Source organism: Schistocerca piceifrons, chromosome 7, assembly GCF_021461385.2.
Source record: "Schistocerca piceifrons isolate TAMUIC-IGC-003096 chromosome 7, iqSchPice1.1, whole genome shotgun sequence".
In the NCBI taxonomy this organism is placed as follows: domain Eukaryota; kingdom Metazoa; phylum Arthropoda; class Insecta; order Orthoptera; family Acrididae; genus Schistocerca; species Schistocerca piceifrons.
The window spans coordinates 309145931-309158561 of record NC_060144.1 but is presented as its reverse complement, the minus strand read 5'-3'; the positions used below and the strand labels follow the sequence as shown (position 1 = coordinate 309158561).

General features: G+C 38.2%; 1 protein-coding gene across 1 annotated transcript in view; it reads left to right on the top strand.

Annotated features, from left to right (window-relative positions):
* Window positions 1–12631, top strand: part of LOC124804644 (m7GpppN-mRNA hydrolase) — a 59866-nt gene extending 47235 nt beyond the window's left edge. The window contains exon 6 of the mRNA XM_047264864.1: window positions 12228–12631. Coding sequence (XP_047120820.1) covers window positions 12228–12355 — 128 coding nt within the window. The 3' untranslated portion in view covers window positions 12356–12631. The remainder of the gene's footprint in view (window positions 1–12227) is intronic.

The window sequence follows — 12631 nt, the reverse complement described above, 5'->3', positions numbered from 1 at the left end:
AGTGTCTAACCACTGCGCCACCTCGCTCGGTCTGAATTTACTGTAAGTGACAATAGGTGCAGTAACATTATTATAAATTTGAGAATATTATCAGATGTAATTTCTAAATTTGTACAATGTAGACAGTGTGGTGAGTCACAGAGTGTGAAAATATGTGAGAGTGCCAGTGGCAGAAAAGGTCTAGCAATTGCTCTGGATTTAATTTGCACTAAATGCTCAGCTGTGATTTCATTTATGAGTTCTTCAAAACCAGATGCAAGTGGCCCTTATGAAATCAATACCAGATTCGTTTATGCCTTACGATCCATTGGCAAGGGCATGGCTGCAGGGAGAACATTTTGTTCAGTGATGAACTTACATCAACCACCAAATAAATTTGAAAAACTGATTGCAATATTAGAGAGAGCTGTATGTGAGGTTAGTGAGGAAAGCGTGAAACTGACTACTAGGGAATATTCCCCCGTTAGGAAGTTCACAAAAAAATATTTTTTGCAGAAAAAACTAAATATTTTTTAATAAATTTAAAGAAGTATTTCTTAAAAACTATAAAATGGATAAAATAGATTTTAGTACAGTTGACTATATTAGTGCCATGTAACATACAGTAAAAATATTAAGGTCCTGCATGAAATACTTTTTTCAGAAATGGGTCAAATGCTTGCCTAAATTAACATGGGTTGGATAGGCAGAGTGTGGTCCCCTTAAGAAATAAAGTATTTTTATTTTATCTTAATTTTGTAAATGATATGGCCCTTTGAAGAATCTATATTTTGTAAATAACTCTTAAAACAGTAGAAAACAAAAAATATATATATAATTAATAAATCAAAAGTACTGGAAAAATTGCAGATTTTCGCGTTTAAGCTTCCTCTTAGTGTGTTGAAATTTAGTTGACATCTGCACATGCACACTTATGGGCTTCCTTTAACTTACAAATTTAAGATGAAAATATGATATTTAAGCTAATTTTTCCGCTTTTATTATTATTATTATTATTCAGAAAGTCATAGAACACTATCTTTTCTGTCATATTACCAGATACTACTGATGTAATTATAAGCAGTATCTTCTCTGCTCCAGCTAGCTGTATTACATAAATATTTATTACTAAAAATGGAAAAAATTGCATTTTCACAAGTTTTTATGCATTATTTACTTGAAAACTCCCATCAGAAAACTTTTGAAAATTGCACAAAATATTGTTTGGTTAATAGGTTAGTAGTCAGTGCAAATACAGTGGGCAATACTTTTCTGTGTAAAATGTTAAACAATTTTCAACATTCTGCATATTTCTCATCACTGAATTTCTAGTGTAAAATATGCGGGTTGGCAACTCTGTTTCCAGCAGTCTTCTGTTTATAACAGAGTGAGAACTTGCACATTAACCATTCTGCATCCAGTTTTGTGTTTGGTTTGAACTTCTTGTTAGGTACAATGTCAGTGAGGAAATACAGGATTGAAAAAGTGAGGTGTGTGGACTACGAAAAAAAGACAAGAAGGTGGTGTTTAAGAAAAGTGAAAAACACTTCACAGTTGTTGGAAATATGTCAGAAGTATTGAAGAAATTACTAGATCCTCAAGTAACGGTATTAGCATCACAACCACTGTGTAGGTATTGCTGCATCACTACAAGAAGAAATTTAGTGACAATCCACCTGAACGATCGCCATCACCTGAGTGTGAAACTGAAGAAGAAAGTTGCTACTCACCGTATAGCGGAGATGCTGAGTCACAGATAGGCACATTCCCTACATTCCATCCTGGATTTTTCATTATTTGAAACTGAAGGAGAATGTTTATATTCCTGGATGTGAGTTGTTGACACATTGAATGTTAGCATTTCTGCCTAGCTCCTATTATATCGCCCCTTAAATGTCCAGGAAATGTAAGAAGCATGAGAAGAAAACAGAATGTAAAAACAAAACTGGAAGAAATTGAAACAAGTTTTACACAAGCAACATCTTCAAAACTTTATCATGTGTATAATGTAGATGCATGTGGTGCAGAACTTGAAGATAGTGATATGTGCATGAAATGCGATGTATGGTTTTTAAAACCTAAATACAGCTATCTCAGCAGTCACCTACATTGAGAAGGTACAGTTGCTGACACTGATACCAGGTAGCCACTCTAAGCAGCTGATATGGAAATACATACTCACTTCCTCACATTATTTGATTTCAAAAGCTCGTAAAATAAAGAATGAGAAAGGTATTTGGGCACGCCCAGATTCTTACTGTGGGCATCCATTGCAAGATGATACACTTACTGTTGCTTTGGATTGTTCAGATGTGTGTGAAATCTTATGGGCTTTGGAATGTTACCTAAGTGATGACAAAGATTACAGCAGGAAAAGTCCTAACCAGGCCGATGCTATAGTGAAAATGGTAAAAAGATATATGACAAAATCATGAAGAGAAGCATATCTCGTAATGAAAAATGAGCAAACCGAATTTAAAAATTGGTCACACAGAATTGTATTCCTTATGACCAAAATGGGTAAAATGCCAGCCAGTGAAGGAAGTACGCACATGTATTTATTGCACTAATTTGAAACTTGTTTGTTTTACCATAAGCATTGTCACAAGAAAGAAGTACTTAGAGATGGGCCTGACGCTTTTGGTGTGTGTCAAGAGCCACAAGATAAATGTTGGTTGCAGGAGTGTGCAATGTATCCTTGGTGCTCAAGTGATCACTGTTGAAGTATTACACCTTCAGGATACTGACAATGACGTAACCTATGCATTGTGGGAGGGAGGAGAGTTTGTGAAGAAGACAGTAGAGCCACAGAAGTTTGTTATAGAGGTTAGGCATTGGGCCATGAAAGGAATGCTCACCATCATATCCGGAGGATTCAGAGACAGGCCATAGCACATGTAAAGTCAGCCACATCCCAGAATACCAAAACATTAGTTCTTGATTTCAACTTTGCTGAGAACTGATCTGTTGGTTTGCAGAACATAATTCAAAGGTACCACTGGCACACATCTCAAATATCAACATTAACATGTGTTGTTCACTTCCTTGGAACATCACATGGTTCTGCTATTCTCAGTGATGATCTCAGCCGTCAGCTTGATAATTGATGTGAGAGAGTCTAGAGGCAATTCATTTTGTAGACACATGTATGTGACTGATGTTGCAGCATCTCGATTTTAAAAACTGCTTTCAGCTTTATGAGCTTGTCAACACTGTAGTGCAGGAATTAAGACAAAAAAATTGATATTTTCAGCAACGGATCATGGGAAAAGTGCTTGTGATTGGGTAAGTGGTATCTGTATGCATCTTGCATGAAGATATAATCTCCAGCATGAAGCTGTTGATGCTCTAAGAAGATGCTAATGGATTTGTACACACTGTACCAACATTAGTAGCAAACATGAAACTCTTAATTCCAAATGAAAGTACATTAAGGGAATTTTGTTTAAAAAAAGAGAGAAGAGTGGTCTGTTATAAAGCCTGTGGTATGAATTCAGTCAAGTCAATATTGGGTTGCATCCTGCAGTGGCACATACATTGCAAGAACGGTTCTCCACAAAATGCAGCCTGTTACTGTGTGTGAAATGCACAGACCACAGTGTACACTAGAAGACTTTGCAGTGAGTCACCTCATTTATTGTGTTTGACAATCAGTGGTGGGTGGTACAGACAATAAGTATGTCTCATGTGCTGCAAGATATAACCGTCTCCTTTGTGACACCTCAAAGTCCTGCTAATGGTTTCAAATGGCCATCAACAAAACATCAGTGTGCAGTTCCTATTTCCCAAGCACTGCTCTTGTTTGGTCATTCTTTTCCATGTGCAGATTCAGCTCGGCTGTATGAGTTCAGTGAGAAGCAGATGAAGAAAACAGTGCAGTGTTGGTTATTACATTGTGGACAGTTTTAATTCATGGAAAGTCATGAAGTAGTAAAATCATGACAAAAGACAATAATAATTTGTGAATATTATCATAAAAAGAAAAATAGGTATAAATATTCTATATCCAATTTTTGTTATAAAATGTTTTTGAAGAAAACTATGAATTGTTTTCCCACTCACTTATAATGTTGTAAAGTAATTATTTTGATTCAGAAATACCAGTTTTGCATGACATTTACTTAAAATCAGCGATCAATTTAAATATTTTTAAGTGTGCCAAAGTGCACTGCCACACCTCTTGACACAGCATTCTTCTATCGAATGTCACTGGGATTCAAGCGTGTATATTTTGTAACGGAAGCCAGGACGATGGAAATTTTGCCTGTGGTGCTTCTCCTGCAACTAGTAGGCCGGAAGTGTCCATGATTTTTTGACCTTGGGAGTAGAGCTAGGTCTACCTAAAAAATTCCTCACATTTTGTATAGACAAGTATTGCCCACTCTGATTGCACATTCCCTAAGTACAGTGGCCATCTAATGGACCAAACTTTTTAGAACATTTAGAATGGGGGTTTTGGAGAAAATTTCTAAATAACCAAAAATTTCAGATTCTTTCATCTTTAAGTACAAATATTTTGGTAGTTTAAGAATTTCATGCATTAATGTCATAGCTGACAGTTAGCAGTCCATCCACTCGATCATTTCATATTTTCAAAACATAATTTTGAAATACGCAGAAAGTTACAAATTTTCATAGTTCATTTTTCCAAAAAGAAAAAAGCTCAGAAGTATGTATGTATTTATCATGTCTCATAGCACTGGGAACAAATTATTTGCTGAGAATAAGTTCAGATTTCTATCACTTTTTGTTTCTTTATTGTAATTGTTCAATTTTGCCTTTCATTATGACATTTTCACAAATACTCTCATTTAAAGACATCTGTAGTGTTTTAACAAATCATCAGAAAATCAGAATATTGTAGTTTTGGAGAGGTCATGTGGAATTTCAACATATATTTTTTTTCAGCGAACTTGAAATAGTGATGTGGCACGTTCCTGGTTGACCTGTACGATTTGAGATGAAATTGCTCTACAGTACATAATAGTGAATTTAAACTGAATAAATCAGTAGTTTTGGAAACATTGATACATGTCATCAGAAAGCTAGGATACAAACTTCACAGTAACATGTTTTAATTTTCAGGAAACTAATGAGCTTACTAGGTAATCAGTATAGAAGTTCAGATACACTCAAAATTACTGCTGCCTTTGTGCCATTATACTGTTTAATTTGCAAATGTACTATTATACTTCTGTTGTCTCAGTTTTTCTGAACTGACTGTCACTCTTCATTAATCAGTGAAGTCAGTAAGCAAAACTTTGCATAATTTATCATAATTTGAAGTATGCCAACTGCACTTGCAAGTAGATAATTTTCAGCATAGACACACAAAATAGTTCTGTAAGCTATGTTACTTTGTTAAGTAACTACCTCATATGTAAACCATGTTATTGCCAGAACATATAGCTTACTACTTGAGTAAATTTCACCTTAGCAATTTTATAAACGAATGTACAGGGTGTATCAAAAAGAATGTCGCAGACTTACACGACTGAAAGACACGATAATAGAAGTGCAAGTATCCAGTAAGTATGTGCTCTAAAATGCATACCTTAACAGCTATGAGCACCTGTTAATCTTTGGTACTTTGGAACACAACTCTTCTAATGAACAAGTGTTCATAACTTTTAAGGTATGCATTTTAGAGCACATGTTTATTGGACATTTTTTTCTTGTTTTGGTCCATTCTACCACTTCCAAAAATATGGAAAGCAAAGAGCTTGCAGTAGAAGAGATTTGTTACACAATACTTAAAATCAAGAATGTCTCACAGGTCTTAATATATGCATTTTAGAGCCCATGTTTACTGACATTTGTGCTTCTATTATCATGTACTTTCAACCATGTAAGTTTGCACCATCCCTTTTGATACACCATGTACATTTTCCAGAATCATACACTACCATTATGCCTCAACTGGTCCCATGTTAACGTCTATGCATCGAATCTGCCTATCCCAATCATGTAGTCGGGTCAAAGCTTAAGAAGTACTCATTTAACATTTTTACAATATTATGAAAAGGATAGACCGCTACTCACTGTAAAAATGACATGTTGAGTTGCAGACAGGCATGACAAAAAGACTGTTACATATAAGTTTTTGGCCAAAGCCTTCTTCAGAAAAGAAAAACACACACATGAATACAGGGAAGCAAACCTCATGTATACATGACCACTATCTCGGGCCATTCTGGCCAGAGCGGCTGGGGATAGTGGTCATGTGTGTGTGTGTGAGGTGTGCTTGCTTGTATGAATGTGTGTGTGATTTTCTTTTGTTAAGAATGCTCTGGCCGAAAACCTATATGTAGCAGTTTTTTGTTGTGCCTGTCGGCAACTCATCATGTCACCTTCAAAGTGAGTAGCAATTTATCCTTTTCGGAATATTGTTGATATTACAATGTGGTCTTTCAGTTAACATTTTCTATGATAATTCATGCTCATGCAGTCTGCAACACATTTACAATACTCTACTTGGTAAACTTTTTGTTTTGTGCCACACCAACAGTTTGAGGTGACTAGTAATGAACTGAGTTCAACTGCCTTTTTGTATAAACTGTGAATTATGACGTAAGTTTCAGTAAGTTTTGTCACTGATAGTGTCACTGGATGGTTGATATAGCATGGTTCTTTTGATGTGTGAATAGAAGTTGTAGAAGACTAGTCATTGTCCAACACGCCAGTTTAAAGTTTATAGACATGAGGCCAAGTGAAACTAAGAAACAGGGGTGTTGTGCCCATTATTCTGTATTATAATTCAGTACCCAAAAATGTTTCAGTTTGAGATAATAAACTTATACCCTACCAAGAAGAACAAGAAGATGAGGCTCAAACCAGTTTCATAACGTTACAGATGGGGTAGTTATTGCTAATAGGAAAGTAAGTAGCCCAGGTATTGAGTTTTTTGGTGGCTTATCATCATCGTGAAGTCTTGTATACATCTTACTATATCGCTTAGGATGATCTTGTCTAATGCATATGTTAACTCGGAACTCGCTCAACCCATGCTGGACTGTGGATACAAACTTTTGGTGGATCATAGAACACGTGTCTGAGAGAATCAGCATTCAGTGGATCTTCTGTAGAACTGACTTCTCCTTCAGCTGCCTTGTGCAGTCGTGCCAGGGACAAAGAAGTACATTGGGCCCAAAGCTACCATGAAGATTATAGAACTCGTATCAATGGTAATCATTACAGTCAGCCACAGCCAAGTGCAACTGCATACTCGTAGCACTGGTAGTGCCACTCGTTGCTTGTGGACAAAATTAATCATCAACTACAACAATGAAAAGGACAATCCTGATGATGCTCTTGACATGCGAGATGCACAAGGAAAAAAGGATCAATTTCAATGATGAGAAATACTATTTCCAATTAGTCTTCATTTTTAGTCCACTGTGGCACAGGCATGGACTGTCATTCAGTCATAATTTGTCCCAGTAACCAGCTTCTTATCCTGAGGTAGTCATGTGGGGTTCCTATTGCAGAAATATCTGGATGACAGCCAATGATGCTAGATTGTATGCAGAGGAATGCTAAGATGAAAGTTTGTGGCTGTTGACTGCTGTGAGACACCAGTCTTCTCGAGACATTGGCAACCTTGTTATGTTGCAAGACAGTGACATAGCCTCAAAAGTATGGATTATAAAATGAATTACATCATTGTGTTTGGACTGGGGTTATTTTTCACTTAACAGTTGGAGAATAATGTTGCAGCCTGTGACATTGTCACACTTGGGTTTGATGAGAATTTGAATAGGTTGGCGGAAACCAGCAGATTGACCTGGTTGTATGTTACTCTGACAATGTTTTGGGACAGGTTTCAAGCAGGTATCCCACTTCAGCGTTTATGGGAAAATCATGATAGTCAGGGCTCAGCATGATGAAAGTAGAAAATTAAAGAAGAAACAGGAGCAGGTAAGAGCGAAACTGGAAAGTATGTGTAGGAAGTAGAAAGGGTAAAAAAGGAACAAGAGAAGGTAAAACTGAAACATAAGATCACTATTGGAATTTCTACGATACAGAGAGTGAGTCTTTGAAAGCCAAGATGCTGAGAGCTCACCTTGCCTTTTTTTAGTCTGTGGCTGCTCGAGTTGAGCCTTTTTTGACTATATTCCACTTAGATGGCTCCTTATCTCCTTTCCTCTATACTTGGCTCCAGTTTATAGTCAGAGAATTAATGAAAAACCTTGTCAAACCAAAGGTTTCTGAGAAATAGACTATCTTCAAAATAGATCTAAGTGACACCACAGATCTGTTGTGAACTCAGAAAGTGGGCTATGGATATGGAACCAAACAAGCTATGGCTCAGTGTGGTGTATCAGAGGAGGATCTAGGATCTCTCGGTGTTCCAGAGTGAATGCCTTGGATTTGTTAGTAATATGGTATCCACAATTCTGTATAAATCACCCCTGCCATATTGCTTTATAAAGGGCATGTGTTGAAATCCAAAAATGCAGTTAATGCTGACCTGAAGAAAATGGGTAGGCATTGGCATTGACATGTTTTCTACGTTAAGTCGCTTTGGTGGTCATAATAGGGTGACCAGACATCACGTTTTTAATGGGACTGCACTTTCTTTGTCCTGTTTCCCTTTGTCCCATGAAATATTTTCTTAATCAGCAGTACCCTTATCTTTTTGTGTGTGTGCTTTTATTTATTTTTACTTTTTTTTCGCAATGTAGCATCATAGGCATGTTATGTTATGTTAACCGGGAACCTAGAAACGACGGATAGGCTCCGTCCCCGCCGCAGCCACAGTGGTCTGCATCCCCATGATGACTATTGCAGTCCACTTCGCCCCTCCGCCGCCCCACACCAAACCCAGGGTTATTGTGCAGTTCGGCCCCTGGTGGACCTCCCATGGAACGTCTCACACTAGATGAGTGTAACCCCTATGTTTGCGTGGTAGAGTAATGGTGGTGTAGCATATGTGGAAAACTTGTTTGCACAGCAACTGCCGACATAGTGTAGCTGAGGCAGAATAAGGGGAGCCAGCCCGAATTTGCCAAGGCAGATGGAAAACTGCCTAAGAACCATGCACAGGCTGGCTAGTTCACTGGACCTCGACACAAATCCGCCGGGCAGATTCATGCCGGGGAGCGGCGCTCCTTCCCGCCCGGAAAGCAGTGCGTTGACCGCATGGCTAACCGGGCGGGCATCATAGACATAGTTTTTTAACATTTTCTTGAATCTTGCATTGTCTTGAATGCAAAGATGGAATAAAGAAGAATTATTTTGATCATGAGATGAGGAGGGGTGTCCACAGATTTTTCCATCATCATGCTCAGTGCCAGTGATTTGTGGGTGAGCTTCGCAATTTTTATTGATTATTTGCTACTGCAGAAATGACAGACAGATGTAACAAGTTTTTGTTACAGAACATTAGAGGGCTGTCAGCGTTCAATTGTATTTGTAGTTATGAGTTAGCTATTTACTGTTAGATGACATAAATTTGCAGTAGATGCAACTGACACTGTCTTTGGACTGTACAGACCACAGTGAGAAGTAGGCGGCAGTTTCAACACCAGCTATGGCAAGATTATCGACTTTGGTGGGTACAAGAGGGCAGGAATAAACAAGGTTTATTCCAAACTGAACATTGAAGGCATCAGTTGTGCATCCCATGTGGTACACAATGGAGTTCAAATAAGTGCAAATATTCTTCCCATTGACATATAAACAATAGTTAATAAAATTTGTCAATATTTTCACATTTACACTGTGCATATGAGGGAACTGAAATCATTCTGTAATTTCGTTGATAATGAATACAAGCAAGTTCTCTCCATCTGAGCGGGCCTTAGAAGGTCCAATGGTACCGACTGGCCGCCGTGTCATCCTCAGTCCACATGCGGATATGGAGGGACATATGTCAGTTTACGAGACTGGAGCCAGTACTTCTCAACCAAGTAGCTCATCAGTTTGCCTCACAAAGGCTGAGTGCACCCCGCTTGCCAACAGCGCTGGCAGACTGGATAGTCACCCATCCAAGTGCTAGCCCAGCCCGACAGCACTTAACTTCAGTGATCTGATGGGAACCGGTGTCACCTCTGTGGCAAGGCCGTCGGTTCACAAGCAAGTTCTAGGTAGTATTAAAACTAGATGGTTGTCATTGTCGCCAGGAGCTACGAGAGTTATTGGCATGTATTAACCTTTGAAATCACATTTTCTGTCTCAGGATAGGAGTCCTACGTTGCTGAAACAGTTTTTTTAAGAACCCACAGTCTCTTCTTTGGCTTTGGCTTTTGGTCTATAAACATCAGTTTTTATTTATTTTAGTAAAGTGATGCAGTCATGTATGCAGAATAGTTTCTTTTTGTCTAGCATCCCATTTTTTTTATCCCGATTTTTCCCAAATGTCGTGTTTTTTCTTGTGGAAAATTTGGTCACCCTAGGTCATGAGACTGATACCATTGTTCATAAGTTCCAACGTCTTTTATAAATCAGGTCAATAAAGGAAATCCTCAAAAATTTTAATGGGATCGTGATCACATTAATCAGTTCTAGATGATGGCCATTGGTGATAAAAGTGAATGTAAAAATTCAAAAAGATTTATAAGGCTTGCTTTCATTCTCTGGCAATTCCTCAATTCTGGGTGATAATTTGACAAAAGCCTCTCTCATAGCCTTTCATACTACTCATGATGCCGTCGAGTTCACTAGGGGTATTGGATGTGTACCCATCATGAAGTGGTTAACGCAAAGTGTCCGAAATGCATATGGAAGATGCAGAGAACCAGTAGCAGAGAAAGGGGCAGTTTGAGAAGTCCTTAAAATAAAATGAGAGAAAGAGGGCTGAGCAGAAAAAGTTAAAAGAGCTACAAAGTAAGAAAATGAAACTTAAGGAAAGTTCTGAGAAAGAGGTTTCTCAGGTAGAAGGTGTTCTATAACTACACAGTATTTGCTTGTGACTTCATGTAATGTTCACGCATGTGCTCTTACCAAACTTAGACTGTTAATATTCATTCCATAATTGTTTTATTCAAATTTTATTCTTAGATCCCTTTGTAAACAGTGTAATTATTTTCTGAAGTAGATAATGCTCTTAATTTTTATGTCAGTGTGACTGTTCCTGATGGAACTGTTTCATTAATAATGTTCACTTCCTTTGCTTATAGTCTCATTTGAGTTTTCCTGTAATTTTTTGTTCATATTACTTTTGAAACTTAATTCTGTTGTCAGATGTGGTATGTTTATTTATTTATTTTAGAATCTCTTGACACACTGATGTCCCATTCAAGGCATCAGCCAGTAGTATCATTGAGCAGCCATTGTCAGATTATGAATTATAGTTACACAGTTTAATAACTACTCAAATGCAGAGACATTGAGCTAATGACGGGTACAAACTACCAGAAAGTGGAGATGTTGAGTCAAAGACAGGTACATAAATAACACTGAAAATTGTTAGCTTTCAGACAAATTATCTTTTGAGCTAAAGCACACGTGCTCTCTCTCTCTCTCTCTCTCTCTCTCTCTCTCTCTCTCTCACACACACACACACACACACACACACACACACACACACACACACACAAACAGAGTCTGTACAGCCACATTGTGTCGGGTGAATACACAATACCTGGACTGCAGTTCTGCAGCTTGACCGGGGTGAGAGGTTGTGTTGGGTGGAACAGGAAGACGGAGAAAGGGGGCAATGAGCAGGAGGTAGTACTGGGAAAGGGTGGCTGACAGCTCAGAGGGAGGCAGCAGGTACAGTGGATAGGAATGTAACATGGGCAGTGGTACAGGTGAGTTCATGCAGTGCATGATTATGTGTCAGAGTAGATTGAAAAGGGAGTGGCAGAACATGGAAGGGGGGAGGGGCTGTGAGAAGAGGTTGTGAGGAATATGTGTGAAGTTTGAGTCCTGGGGCAGGTGGGAGTGGAACAAGGGTGAGGGGCTAGCATAGATGAAGACCAGAAGAATTATGGGAACAGAGGATGTGTAGCAAGGGCAACTCTCATCTACGTACATCAGAAAAGCTGTTGTTGGAGACGGGAGGGGGGGGGGGGGGCTGTCAGTTGCAACGAGAGACCAGGTGGAGCATGTTACTTGGTATCCCCACCCTCCCTCATTCAGTATTGATTTACTTAACAGCAAGTACATTTTTTCCTCAGTATAATTTTTTGTGTGTGGGATAATATCAATATAAGAAACATTTATTTTAGTAAATGGATTAGTTAAATTATCCATTACAGGTGTTGAAAATTTGTAAATGAGAATACCTTTGCTTTACGTTTCAGATGATGAGAAAAATTCTGGTAAGCTTGTAGTAAACTCTGGAATTGGAAGCACGACTGATAAATGGGGATCACCTTCATGGGCAAACTTCCGGTTCGACTATGAGGCAATTATGAAATGTTTTGACTAATGAAAGGAATCGCCAGATTTCTTCGTACAAACTTAAAAGGAAACTATATTGTTTGTATATTCTCATTCTGGTTCCTCTGTGTGAGAGGATATCTCAGGGTGACAGACATGCACCGCTGTGTCCCTTTCACAAAGGGACTTGTAAATAGGTGTGGATCCTGTAAATTGCACTTTTACAGTTAGAAACACTTTAATTTTAAGAGATATTTGGATGCTCTCTTTGTTATTCTGTATCTGTTGTAATTTTGTTAATAAAACATTGCAGTTAGTACTGGTA